The sequence below is a fragment of the Meleagris gallopavo genome, chromosome 6 (genome assembly GCF_905368555.1).
Source record: "Meleagris gallopavo chromosome 6, MGAL_WU_HG_1.1, whole genome shotgun sequence".
In the NCBI taxonomy this organism is placed as follows: Eukaryota; Metazoa; Chordata; class Aves; order Galliformes; family Phasianidae; genus Meleagris; species Meleagris gallopavo.
Genome location: NC_139409.1, coordinates 33,167,512 through 33,181,329, shown reverse-complemented (window position 1 = coordinate 33,181,329; position 13,818 = coordinate 33,167,512). Strand labels below are relative to the sequence as shown.

The 13,818-nt window shown below is 41.6% G+C and overlaps 1 protein-coding gene across 2 annotated transcripts in view; it reads right to left on the bottom strand.

Moving 5' to 3' along the window:
- CHN2 (chimerin 2) overlaps positions 1–5,849 on the bottom strand; it is a 158,227-nt gene extending 152,378 nt beyond the window's left edge. The window contains exon 1 of one of the 2 annotated variants that reach the window (XM_085226274.1): positions 5,444–5,849. In XM_085226274.1, the coding sequence (XP_085082400.1) occupies positions 5,444–5,492 (49 nt within the window). In that variant the 5' untranslated portion in view covers positions 5,493–5,849. The remainder of the gene's footprint in view (positions 1–5,443) is intronic. The other variant, XM_085226275.1, reaches the window with a different exon arrangement.
- Positions 5,850–13,818: the final 7,969 nt, after the last annotated feature.

Genomic DNA, 13,818 nt, shown 5'->3' with positions numbered 1-13,818 from the left:
CCCCAGAGAGTCATGAGCCTTTAATATTTTATTTTGACCTTGTTAAGTTACTGGAACCATCAAAGATTTTTCTTCTTCCCTCACTGAGCCATTTTTTATCATCAAAATGCACAGTATGTGTGGAAATACATAGCTGAGAACTATGCTGCCTTTAAACCACACATCTCTGTTCATTTATGAGAAAGCAATTTGTTGCTTTTCAAGTTATAGCAAGAATGAGTTTTCAAACCATAAACTTCATTATTAATTTAGGATGACTGGTTAAATGGTACATAAATGTCTCTTTTTCCATGAGCTTCAGGACAGAAAACGATTGCTTTCTCTTTTCAATTAAAAACAAAACAAAAAAACACCACCAAAGATTGCTGATTTTAGAAGAATTTATAACAGTCATCTTCTACCTCTGAGTTTACAAAAACAGGAGGTTTGTAGGGAGAAGCAGTATCTTATTAGAACAGCTAATTATAAGACACAGCCAAAAAACAAAAATCCCCAGACAAGATATGTAAACCCATCTCAGGCCTGCAGCATAAATCTTGACAGTGTGTGCTCAGTGTGTTTCAACTCCACCACTTAGCCGAATGGCAGAGGTGCACACAGCACGAGAAGAAGCTTTGGCTCAGATGGGAATGGAGAAGTGCACAGTGATTCCTTCAGCCTTCACAGCTTCCCCAGTGCCCACAGACTTATCTTTGGAGCTCGGAGAAACTGTGAGCACATCTTTTTACATTTGCGTTATAAAGGCAAAGGTTTTGGCACAATCTGAGTCCTGCTAGCAGAGAAAGCCTGATGGCATGCTGCCCTTCAGCACCCTTTACACTTACCTTCAGTGTGGATGCCAGCACTCCCCTTACCTGATACACACAAATTATCTCAGCCTCCTGCCCATTACCAGGAAGCAAAAAGCTTTTCAAGCAGAGCTTTTTTTTTTAGGAGGGCTCAAAGTCTTGAAGGCAGTTGGGATTCAAAACATGTGTAGATGTGGCATCTGGGGACATGACTTAGCAGGCATGGTGGTCATGGGTTGACTGCTGGACTAGATGATCTTAATGGCCTTTACCAACTTCCATAGACCAGCCACTTTGTGTTAGCTTTATGTGGCACAACTGTGCAGAAGCTAAGATTTCTGACGCCTACAAACACAGCTCCACGGAGCCTGGTTGGGAAGCGTGCTGGCTGTGTTTTGGTTTTTTTTTGCTCCTCAGAAAAGCAGAGCAGACACAGTTGCAAAGGTGTCTTCAACCAAGACTGAATTTAAATTCCAGAAAGTGGAGTTTGAAGTTTGTCAGTCACAAACAATCACTATTTGGCTGCTGGGTAGAGGAAGCTGGGGTCAGCTGATGATGATGTGGGAGAAGTAAATGGTTTGATATTTACAGGAAAAGATGAAAATTTTTCCAAAAAAAAAATCAAAAATTTAAAAGTTCAAGAATGAATAAGTGTCTGTACTAAGACAGGAAGCAAAAGGGAATAGGTCTATCTTAAGGAAAAAGCAGCGTGAAGGAAAGCACAGAAATATATACAGTCAACTAGAGAATAGAAAACAAGAAAAGATGCCACTTGTGGTTGAATCAGCACTTCATCTGGGAAGAAGAACAAAATTTAGGAGCTTGCAAGGCATAAAGCTAACAGATTGCGTGGGCATTCACTATAGAAGAGATTACGGGAAAGTTAAATGGAATTCCCAGAGGGAGTAATTATAATTTCAGCACTTCATTTGCTCTGCAGATTTACTCAAGATCCAAAGAAGAAAATTTAACTGCTTAGCAGATCCACCTTCCTCCCTCTGCATAGTACAGCCTTTTATCTCTGAGCCACATTGAAACACAACTGTTTACAGTCAACGAGTAGCTTACGTTCTGCCTCCAAAAGCAGAGCGTTATGTGTAGAAATGCAGCACAAATGTCCCTGCTCACTCCTGTAGGTTTTGCTGCCCTGAGGTGCAAGCTTAGCGAACAAAATCTGTCAGACTCAGGTCACATGGGGCCCATGACAAGAACCTGGCACTGCCGAACCTGTGGTTAGCATCCTCACAGTAGATGTTGGAACCAGCACTAGAGACAACCAACTCAAGAAGGGACAGGTCTTTGAGCTGTGAAAGCAAAAGAGCAACGGACTGTTAAGAACTAACCCTTGCACTAGCATTAGTTTATACCTCATAGCTCTCCATATGTGTCAGCTCCCTATCAGTGCAGTTCAATGAGTCACCCTGCCATGCCATTGTGCAAACTGTTCCAGGACTTCTGGTCATGCACAGGCACAAGTTGAAGTGAAGGCTATAATTCCCACTTGCACCTTTACAGACTGTAAGAGAGTTGGCAAAATACCTACACCCTGAAATCCTTGGACAGCTTTCGCACATGAAATATTTTTGAATTGTTTAGTATTGGACTTGTTTAACATCCTCACTGACATGAATAGGCAAGAATCAAAACAGAATTGCTACGAGGCAAATGGTCACTTGCAGGAACAAATTCTCAGGCTTCAGAAGTATCATTAATGAACTGACTTCTTTTCCCCTCCCTGGCCTTAGAGTGACTACTTTGTTCCTACAGCTGTGCTCACCACTACAATGAGTATGTGACTGAGGAAGGAGAACTGTCTGTATTTTAAGGAAGGCAGGTAAGAGACAGGAATTTTCACTCACTTATTTAAAGGGGTAACTTCTTCCATTTGCCATTTGAACACTAATTTCTCCTATTATCACTCAGTCAGTAAATCCTTTTACTCCTTAGAAGACAGATTCTGGATAACCCTCGCCTTTCCATACATATCGTACAGGCCAATCAAAATTCTGATCTGAGCAGAGAGAACCTGAAAACACTCAGCACCACGCTGCATTTAGATGACTGGAATCTGGCTGTCAGCCAACTCAATGTGTATCTGTGCACGTCCCCCAGCTACTATCACCACAAATTCCCAAAAGAAATTATAGAAAACTCCTTAAGCGTAACATCATAGTGCTCAAAACTAACCACATATTTGGGCGTTACAGACACTTCTCTCTGGAGATCTCTTGTTACCTCAAAAACAGAGTAGACCCTGACAATGGTTTCAAATTTGAATTATACACTCTCAAGAAGAGTTCTGTTTCTTCTCAGAATGCTTGTATATGAATGCATCTTCAAAAAAGAAACAAACAATAACAAAAAACACATTTTCCTGAAGCTAAAAATTAATTTACAAATAGGATACTTCATGGAAACACAAAATCATCAAGGTTGAAACAGACCACTCGGATCATCGAGTCCAACCAGCAACCCATCACCACCATGCCTGCTAAGCATGTCCCTCAGTGCCACATCTACCCCTGAACATCTCCAGAGATGGTGACTCTAAGCTGTCCATAGATTACTGCAAAACCTGGAGGTATTATATGAACAATGCTTAAATTCAATCTGAGCAAGATGGACAATTGCTTCTAGAGATGGACAAGTGATCCAGCAGCACAATATGCAGCTTGACAAGTCAGTGGTGAAATGGACTCCTGTAGCTTGCTGTTCTGCTATCAGCCATGAACTTTACTTCTACTAGTAAAATGTTGCATGATACTACAATCTTCCCTTTTCTGCTGAGTAGAAATAATTATGTCATTTTGAAGTCTTCATACTGCTAAATTAAACATACACATAAATTCTAGCAAATTAAATTTAAAAGCAAGACTGTTTGGCTAGATTATGTAAAAAAGGATGCTCTGAGACTTGCTGAGTTCTGAGAACTGAAACCGCAGACAGCCAAAACACAGCTGCACATATTCAGATATGGTGCATTTGCTAATATTGGAAACTTCAGCATGCTGCAGCAAATTCAACTTCTGATTAGTAAGTGCATAGAAAAAAAACACCACACTGCAGAAAACAAAAAGCACTTCAAGGTTGTAAAGTATAAAAGTGAAAGGCACTCTATTGTTTTATGAAGCACTTGACAATATTTATTAGTTTTATCACTGTGGCATCTAACAGCCCCAAGTGTGGGCCAAGACCTTGCAAAAAATACAGAAAAGCTTGACCACAAAATGCTGAAGGCTGAAGCAAAGGGCTCATTACAAAGCATAGCACTGGCAAGCACCAACCTAACTTTCAACAGCGTGCACCTAAGGCCCAGAGCTCAGCTCCTAGGCTAGATATTAAGTTTGGAACAGGAGTCACTTACTGAAGGAGAGGACACCTGGAGTCATCCATATCAAATGCAAAACCAAGGATGTGCCTGAATTCCCACTGCTCTCTGCAGTTCGGGCATTTGAACTGCAAGGGTTCAGCATGGGAGATGGATCCCAGAGTCTACAGCCAAAGAGATTCATGGTGGTGATGGGTTGGACCAGATGATCTTAGTGGTCCAACCTTAATGATTCTGTGATTCAGGAGTGCGCACTGAGCACTGTTCTCATGGGCTGGAATGGAACGTAGGGAAGACCTACATTCATGGAGCAAGGAAGTATATGGAAACATGATTCTTAACTGATAGGTTGTTGCGTTGGATTGACTCTTTCTTGTTTTCATTCCGGTCCTACAACTCTTGCATCATGAACACAAACACAACACAATTTCTCATGCTACTTCTTTTAGGTGCTTGCTTTCTAGTTAAGGCAATCAGGGTTTGCGTGTTTGTGTTTTCTATTAAAAGGGTTGGAATAAATACTAGTTTTAAGCAGCCAGTTCTTTCTTTGGATCTGGCAGTAAGTGGCGCATCCTGGAACAGTGACACATGCAGTAAGTTGAGTAAGCCATACACCATCTTCAAAAGAAATAGTCGTTCACTGCCTGTTACATATAAGGTTTTTTTTTTTTTTTTTTCCTGTGGTTGTATTGATAGTCAAAGGAGCTCGTCGGCTTTTCACAGCACATATTGCTGCTCTTAAAAAGAGCTCTTACAAATTCTCAGTCTGGCACCTCCAATAAAACACTGAGTCACAAGTCCTTTGAACCCCAAAGTTGTTCATCCTTCTATTTACTTCCTCAGCCCGGTATGCGCCAGGATACCACTCTGCCAATTTCGCTGGTCTACTATCACTGAAGTATTAAAATAACCCAACGAGAGAAAAAGCAGACCACAATACTATTTTATCACCGCTTTCAGTTTCGGGCTGCCTCGCTCACGAACACAACTTTTCTCTTTTCTCGCACCTCCGCAGCCCCGGGGGAAGGAGAATACGGGTCACACTGGGAGCAGCAGCCGCTAACGCGGTGCCGGTGGGAGCCGCGGGGCTCGCCTCGTGCCCGCCCGTGGGCGGCTGTTCCCGCTGCAGGAGCTCTGCAAGGGGCTCTTCCAACCCGCACAAAGGCAGTGCGGGGAGGAGGCGAGCCCGACCCCCTCGAGAGGGGCACCGAGCCCGGGGGTAGGGCTTAAGGGGCACCGCGCCGGGCAGGCGGGACGGCGAGGCGCCGCGGACAGGTAGCTCTCCGCCAAAAATGGAGGGGAGGAAGAAATTCCGGGAGAAACTTACCGGAGGAAACCGACGAGCCGGACAAACTGGAGTTGCTGGATGCTGCCATGGTCCCTCTTCCTCGCCCCTTTAGCTGCGAGCCCCGCGTCGGCTCCCGCTGCTGTCCGGCTGCTGCCAGCCCATGGCCAAGTGCCGGAGCCGCGCAGCTCCCAGCCGCCGCCGCAGCCCGCGCTCGGTTTCCTCCTGCGCCTACGGAGAGCGGGGCTCCGACACCGCAGAGCTGCCGGTCGCGCCGCGGATCTGGGCAAAGCCGTTCGGCGGGTCGGGGAAGGGGCCGCGGCGCTCCCGGCGCCTCTCTCCGCCGGGGAAGCCGGGCTTACCTTGCGGCGGGGACGGGAGAGCCGCCCTGCCCGCGCCTTCCCTCTCCTCCTCCCTTCCCTTCCCGTCCCTTCCCCGCCTCCTGGCGGGCAGCACTGACAGCCCGGCGGTGGCACCGCCGCCGCTCCCCCCGCGCACACAAAGGAGGCGGCGGAGCTGCCGGCCCCCGGGGCGGCGGTCGAACCGCCCCGGCGGCCCCACCGAGCACCTTCCCGGCACCGGGCTGGAAGAGAGCGGCTCCTGCCATGTGCTGCTGCCCGGAGCCTGTTGAGCGCCCCAGCCCCGCGTCCCCGGCTGCGGGGCTGCGCACCTGGGGCAGGGCTTGCATCAGCCCTTTGTCTACCTCTTTCCTCCGCTGGTTCCTTGCTGCTTCTCTGCTCCATCTGGCACCTCTCATCCTTACTTTTCTTCCCTTTTTTTTCCTTTTCCGTCCCCTCCTTTCCCTCCCCCCCCTCTTTTTTTCTTTCCCGCTTTATTTCTTTTTCTGCCCACCTGTATTTCTTTCTCTTAAAAGAAAAGCCTATACCGTTCTGCTACCAGGTTCTCTCTCCCCAGCTGTGCCTGCCAGGCCTGCTGCGTGGCCTGGGCCGCTGCCCTGCAGCTTCTTAATGTGCAGCTGCAAAAGAGAGAGAGCCAAGAAAGCATCAGCTTAAAGCTCCTCTTGGTTGGCTGCTGGATATGGCTCCTCGCAGCACTTTACGGACAGCCAAAGCTTCAATCTCATTTTATTAAATGAGGGCGAGAAGGCAGCAGGAAGGTGGTCAGCTGTCATGCGACTGTCAGAAGCCGGGCAGCATGGCAAGCCTTGCTGGCCTGGGATCTGTAAGAAGACTGTAACCCATTTGCCTTCATGGTGATTTATGAAAGCCTTCCATGTTTCATAACATAGAGACTATAAAATAAAGTTACTTCAGGACGAGCGGCGAATCACATTAAAGTTTTTCCTGCGAGCTGAGCCCTACCCACCCAATCCGCACAGCTTTCCAGAAGATCGCGCAAACTGCGTGCCCTCTCTGTAACCTGCATCCAGCTTACTCTTCATCCTCCCGAAACAAAACGTAGCCTTCCGCACCCTCCGCCGGGTCCCGCTTCTCCCCGGGAAAGAAAGTGTCGGTGCGCCCTCTAGCGGCCGACGCTGCGCTATTGCCCGCCATCCCCGGAGCTGCGGCGGGCAGCGGCGCGGGGCCCGCTTTGCCAGGCTTTCTGTTTTAATAGTAGTTCACTCCTACGAGGAGCAGCAACCTCCGCAATCGGCTTCAGAGCTAACTCTCGTTAATCTGTAAGTTACTATCAGACCTGCATAAAACCATTACGGGCACATCTTTGCTATTTGGTCTTTGGCCAATTGTTTTGTGTTGTGTGTTTTAAAGATTAAATGCTGAGAACGAAATGAGAAGGGAGAAGGGCAGAAAGTTCTTTTATCTTCTGGATTAGGTCATAAGGGTATTTTGATACCTCAAATGTATCAAAATAACGTAGTATGCCATGTAATATGATAAATATATAGTGCAGAACTGGGGCTGTTTAGTATAGGGAAGAGGAGGCTAAGGGGAGATCTTATTGCTCTCTTCCAATACCTGAGAGGTGATTACAGAAAGAGCAGGGTTGGTCTCATTTCACTAGTGACAAGACAAGGGGAAATGGCCTCAAGTTGTGCCAGGGTAAGCTTAGATTGGATATCAGGAAAAACTTTACAGAAAGGGTTGTTAAGCCCTGGAATAGGTTCCCCAGGGAGGTGCTTGTGTCACCATCCCTGCATGCATTTAAAAACTGTTTGGATGTGGTGCTCAGGAATATGATTTAGCAGAGGGTTGTTAGGGTAGTATGGTTAGGTTGTAGTTATACTTTATGATCTTTAAGGTCTTTTCCAACCTGAGCGATTCTATAATTCTATGAGATATCAAGATTGTAATAGTAAATTACCCACTCACAGAGTACATAATGTTTTGTAGATGTATTCACTTTTCTCCCACGTAATTATTTTTCTCCTCCTCTAATTATGTCTTTCTAATATTTGTCCCTTTACAATCTGTCATGTCTTTTTCTCTCCCCAATCTTGCCCTCATGTCTTTCCAGCAACAGTCAGAAAACTGTGTCATATGAAATACATGAAATATAGTGGTGTTAACAAAACAGAATAATAGAATCACAGAATCACATAAGCATTTGAATTGGACTACATGGTCTTTAAGGCTCCCTTCCAACTCCTCTGCAATGAACAGAGACACCTACAGCCAGATCAGGTTGCTGGGAGCCCTGTCCAGTATGGCCTAGAATGTCTCATATGCAATCTAAATCTCTTCTGATTTTGTTTGAAATCAAATCTCATTGAAAGAGAACACCTAGGAAAAAAAAAAAACAAAAACAGAAGGTGCTACCTAACCTCTTAACTGAAGTGAAGTAGCAAAGTGGATAACAAAGCCTCTCAACCAGTAAAATATTGGATTTGGCTAAATATTACAAAAATAAATCTACCTGGATAGTTCTTCAAAACCACATTCCATTTTTACCATCTGGATGCATAGCCCTGAAGAGTTTGCTCTCTGTGAAGGTTCTGATGAGAAGTATTAGTGGACTGTTCCTGGCAATAGTAAATAGCAAATATTAGAGAATATTAGTGGAATATTTCTGCTCCTGGTTTTGATCATTCACACTAGAAATCTGATTCTAGATAATACTGTCATTCTTGCAGGGAAAAAAGCCAATCATTTTACCTACTTATTTGCTTAAAACAGATTTTGATACTCTGGATTAATTACAAAGATAAATATTAGGCCAGAAATATTTGCTAAATAATCTAAGAAAGACTTCATTTTTTTGCTGAGAAAAGAGTTTCATAATTGGTTTTAAATGATCTTTCTAGCCATAAATCTGAACAAAGCAAGAGCATAATTTCTACAGTTACTGGAATACAGGAGTAATTCTATGAAGGTGAAGTATTTTGTCTGAGGTCACTGAGTATGGAAGTGTCTGGTCATAAACTTGAACACCCTTGAAGTATAGGCAAGCATTGATGTCAGAAGGTTAGATAACTTCAGTTTCCACAACATTTAAAGCTAAGTTAACAAAATTAAGTGAAATGCCTTGTAGATCAAAACAAATCTTCACATTTTAAGACAGTTTAGCCTTTTCCTTGGTAGTAGCAAAGAACACAAATATTGTACAATTAACAAATGTACAGTTAGAAGAGTGGCATGGTTAGGATGGTATTTTACAGATTTTATAATGAGAATGATTATCATAGTGGAAACATACAATCAAGAACAAAAAGGTCACCTGTATCCTAGCTCACAGTAGAAAACTCCAAAAGAAGGGATCTCCAGAAAGAGATCTTTCCCTGTGGCAGTCAGCCCTTAAATGGGGTCTAGGAGAGGTGCAGCCAGGCTCCACCCCTTCCGGTCACACAGCTGAATCGCCTTCACCTGTGCTCCCATGGCTGACAGTGCTTGCCTCAGGTGGTCAATCAGTGGTTCAGGCCGTGACTCAACAGTTCCCACACAAATATTTATGCAATTAGGGGGAAATTACTAGATCAAAAGGAAAGCACGTTTTAAAGAAATAGAAGTATCCTTGTTATGTACAAAAGTGTAAAGTGAAGATAGGGCAGTTGGGTCTTAGTTCTATTTTGTAGAAATTGTGAACAGATTCTAAATGTTCAGAGGTTAGCTTTAACCATTGCTAGTAATGTAAGTACTCAGATAACAAGAATTAAATTGTAAATTTACAGATACTCTATTAAATGTAAGCTATTCTCAGGCTTACCACACCTGTAGCCTTCATATAAATCTAATGCAGATCTCTGGCTTTATGCTCCTGGTGGAACTAGTAATACTAGCTGCTGGAGTATCTTCACTTTCTAGAGAAGTACCATCTCCCCAAAGTTTTGGGTAACTCTCCCTCTGCTGGATCTTAGAAAGATAGTCAAAGTCAGTATGGACACTGCTCTTGACATTAGCAGTGACTTGCAAAGGGAAAGTACCAGTCTGTATGCTTTGTATCATATATATGTTTTAGTGAAGAGATTAGGGAGTTTGTCAGAAAAGAAGATTTACCAAACTGGTTCTCAAACTCTGCCTAAATTCCAAAGGAGTGTCTACCTGCTTCAGCTAGCATCATAACGTTTGAAATGGCATTAAACTTGCTGTGGAAGAGGCCACGGTATTCCAAAATTTAATAAGCATAGGAAGCCCAAAGTAATAGTTGGAAGATTAGAGGAACCCTGAAGTATTACAGCTGCTTCCAAAGAAATCTATAAGAATATCTGAAAAGTTTTTTCAGTCTGACAGTGGATTAGGTTATTTCTACACCTTTCTTATATTACTGACTGTCATACTTCTGCATGGTAGGGTTCCTGTACAAGCTTGATTTTATACACATTTTGTTCTCAAATAACTGAAAATGAGTACCATATATTTACAGCAAGGAGCACAAGACCTACTGAATCCAGCAAACAACTAAGTTATATATTTGAAAAGAATCATAGCGTGGTCCTAAACCTATAAACATGGAGGTGCATGCATCACTTCATTTTCATATTAACTATGGTGAAATGCGATATTTGAGTAACATTATAGGCGTGACAGGATAAGGAGCTATGCTTAGAGATCTATCAGTGTATACCATTGTGAATTTGACAGCTGAAGATATGTCTGTGCTTTCTTCATCTTATGGAGTGGCCTCAGAGGTGGCTCTGATTCCTCAGACAACTGGTGCAGACTGGTTTGTGTCCTGATTTCAAAATGAAGGCAGTGCAGACAGGCCACTCACATACTGCTCAGTCATTAATACCACAGCTAACTCATTGTAATGACTTTGTGAGGCTGAGAAGGCAGATGCTAGCTGATAAATAGGTTTTTATATTTCTGTGAGATAAAAGCAAACAGAAAATTACTCTTTCCACAAACAGCAGGATAAAAACCTAGAAATAATAAAGGACAGTAGTCAGATCTGTGCTGCTTTCCTTCCAGACTCACTTTTTTTCTCCTTTTAACTAAATTGCTTATTGCATATCTAGGTATTCACATGTATTTAACACCCTGGCTTCTTCTTATTCAACTTCAGTCGAAGTAGGCACTTCCACTGCAGAAACAAAGACCTCTTCTTAGAACTTCCTTCATTTTACTGACTTGATAAGAGTTCTTCTGCTTTAGCTGTAGAAAAAGAGAGCTGAAACACAAGTATAGACCAAAAATAAAATTAGCTAGATCACTAGATGGGACATGAAGTTCTACATCAGTCTTGCTTACTTAGTCTGAAAGACATTTATCTGTAACAAGCATTTATATTGCAATCTTCCACCTGTTGATATTTCCCTCAGTGTTCTCCTGACAGAATCTGGCCTGGAATCAGTGCACCTTGAATCTCTTTAGCCATGATTCCTTCCCATCCAATACTAACACACGAGATTCATGTTGACTCCTGGCAGACAAGTCTCTACAGACAACTACAGTACCTTCCTTACAGCCCTTCCAGCTTTACAGTTGTGGCATCATGGCTTATGTTGATGGCATCTTGCGTAATCCACTGCATCCGATGGCTGGGTTATTATCAGGGAGCAGCAATGATTTACTTGGCTTGAAGCACTTTTGCAATGTGACCGGAGTTCAAAATCTGGTTAGCGATTTTGTTTCAAAATGAAAACTAGCATTTATTATTTCAGTGTGAGTGTAGATAGGTTGGCAAGAGATGTTGGCTTTTAATTAATTATGTAAATCAGAGGAAAGTAAATATGTTTGGCCTACTGCTTGGATTGTGTAATAGGTACAAAAATATAAATGTTCTGCATAAGACAGCAAGACATTTGACACAAAGATTTAGTATTGTTAAAGATCTAAAATGCTAATCTTTCTTTTGATGTTTATTTTGCCTCGCTGGAATGTAAGGAAATGCATTATTCATTCTTTGATGTTATGAAAGGGAAAGACTTTATAAGCAATATATAATCCATATATTTTCCACAGAACTTAGAAATCTTATTCAATATAAGCAAGAGCCATAATAAGAAACATAAACCAAAATATCAGTAAATAGCAGATGCACGCTGCGTTTTGGTATGAATAAATTATGTGAGTCATGATGGCTGCAACAGCAGGTGGTTGTGTAGTTCAAGACTCTCTGTGATTTCTCACTTTTTTTTTTCAATACTCCAAAGAGGAAGGTTTGGAACCTCTGAAATCTGGCACAGTTTTTATCTCCGCACCTTCAACGGATGAACAAACTTGAGACATCTATTGAAGTTTGTTAGCTCTGTCAAAAGACATGTAGCAAATAGGCTGATCATCACTTGTGAGACCTAACCCTGCTGCTATGACTAATTTATGAATGTTCATCCTTTTTGTTCTTTCATCTTTCTTCATGTCTCATGCATCCTATTTTAATTAAATCTCAGATTAGAAGTTCACTGGGGCAGAGAACTTCTTTATTATGTTGTTTTCAAAGTTTTCAGAGAGCCCTAATCCATAATTGGAGGCTGATAGAGATTTTGAAATTACTAGAATCAACTACATAACTACTTTTAGACCTGACTAAGGAAAAAGAAATGTACAGAAAAAAAATTCTGGTGAAATTTAACTTTAATGGGCTTTTTCTTTCTTAATAATAAGCAGCAACTTTCATATCCTTTGTCTCAGAGAACAGAATTTAAAAGTCCAAACTAGTTGCAATACAATTCTTCTTTACAGAGTGATCAGTTCATTGTATTTTTGAACATGACGCTGTTGTGTTTAAATTCTTCCAGCAATCGAACCCGTGGCTACTAAATATTTAAGTAGATTCCTAATTTTTAAAACATATTTCATGCAGTTTTAAAAAGTAACATATGTTACAGAAATTATACTTAAAAATCAGTCAGAGCTAAGATTGGTTTTTTACTTCACCATAAACATTCATAATTTTGGATTCATCCAATGAAGACTTTTGTATTGGCCAAGTATCACATATATGGGGAAAGAGGAATTTTCTTCGTATTTTGCAGCTTTCTTCATGTTTTTGAACAGAATGGATTGCATTATACTGTGAAGGCCACGTCTACATATGAGCTACTCTCAACCTCTTTTCTGTGATTACTGGAAACCTTATCACTGCAACAAAATTTGACGTAAGTGGAGAGGTGGAAAAAGAAGAACAGAAATGATGTTGAAGACCGTAACAACACTCAGCTGACTGGTCTGAATATTCTGAATCTCATGTTACTACATGCTAACCAACTCAACATTAAATATGAGTGTACCGCCATTAACTGAGATTTTCCTACAGAATTGTTTCAAGTAGATCATACTTTAAAATAGATGTGCAATGCACGGCTTTTATTAACCTTTGTCCTTTCATCTAGACTGACAAATAAATTCTTTTTCCCGTAGTTGAAAATTTCTTTTTTCTTGAACCTACAGTAAAGTCATCATGTTGAATTCACAGCTTCACAATTACCATGACAATGTAGTGATATCAAAGCTCCAGCTTTATTCTCTCATTAAAATGGAAGAAAGAATGGGGCTCAGAGCAAAGCTGATTTAACTGTTCTGTCATTTTTCCTTATGTGTGAATTGTATGCAAATCTACAAGGGTTAAATTAATTAATTAGCTATTTCTAGCATTCTTTCTGCATTTCTTTATACTGGTAAATTTTGACTAGTGCATTTTTTTTTACAACAGTTCAGTGCAAAAATATATTATGATACTCAAAATTCATGAATAGTGATGGAGCTATATGATTTGTTATCTAAATGCATTGGGTTATGAGCCTGTAGAAGCTAAATGGGCAGCTGTCCAAAATAAATTTTATTTCAGCTGCAGAACCAAAAACTGCATTCATCAGACTCTTGCAAAAACAAAGCCTTGATCACTTATTTGTAGAAAGTAAATTAGTCAAAATATCTATTTAGAAATTATTTACTTCAGATGTTCATGAATTATTTATTTCACTCTTTCTCCTGTTTAACTATGGTACAAAATTCTCTTAATTGGCTAAAAATATTTTAAATGATGGAGGGGCAGCTACTAGAGAATGTATCCCATATTAACTTGTCTTTGATTTAATAGATGTTTTCTGCCTATTTATT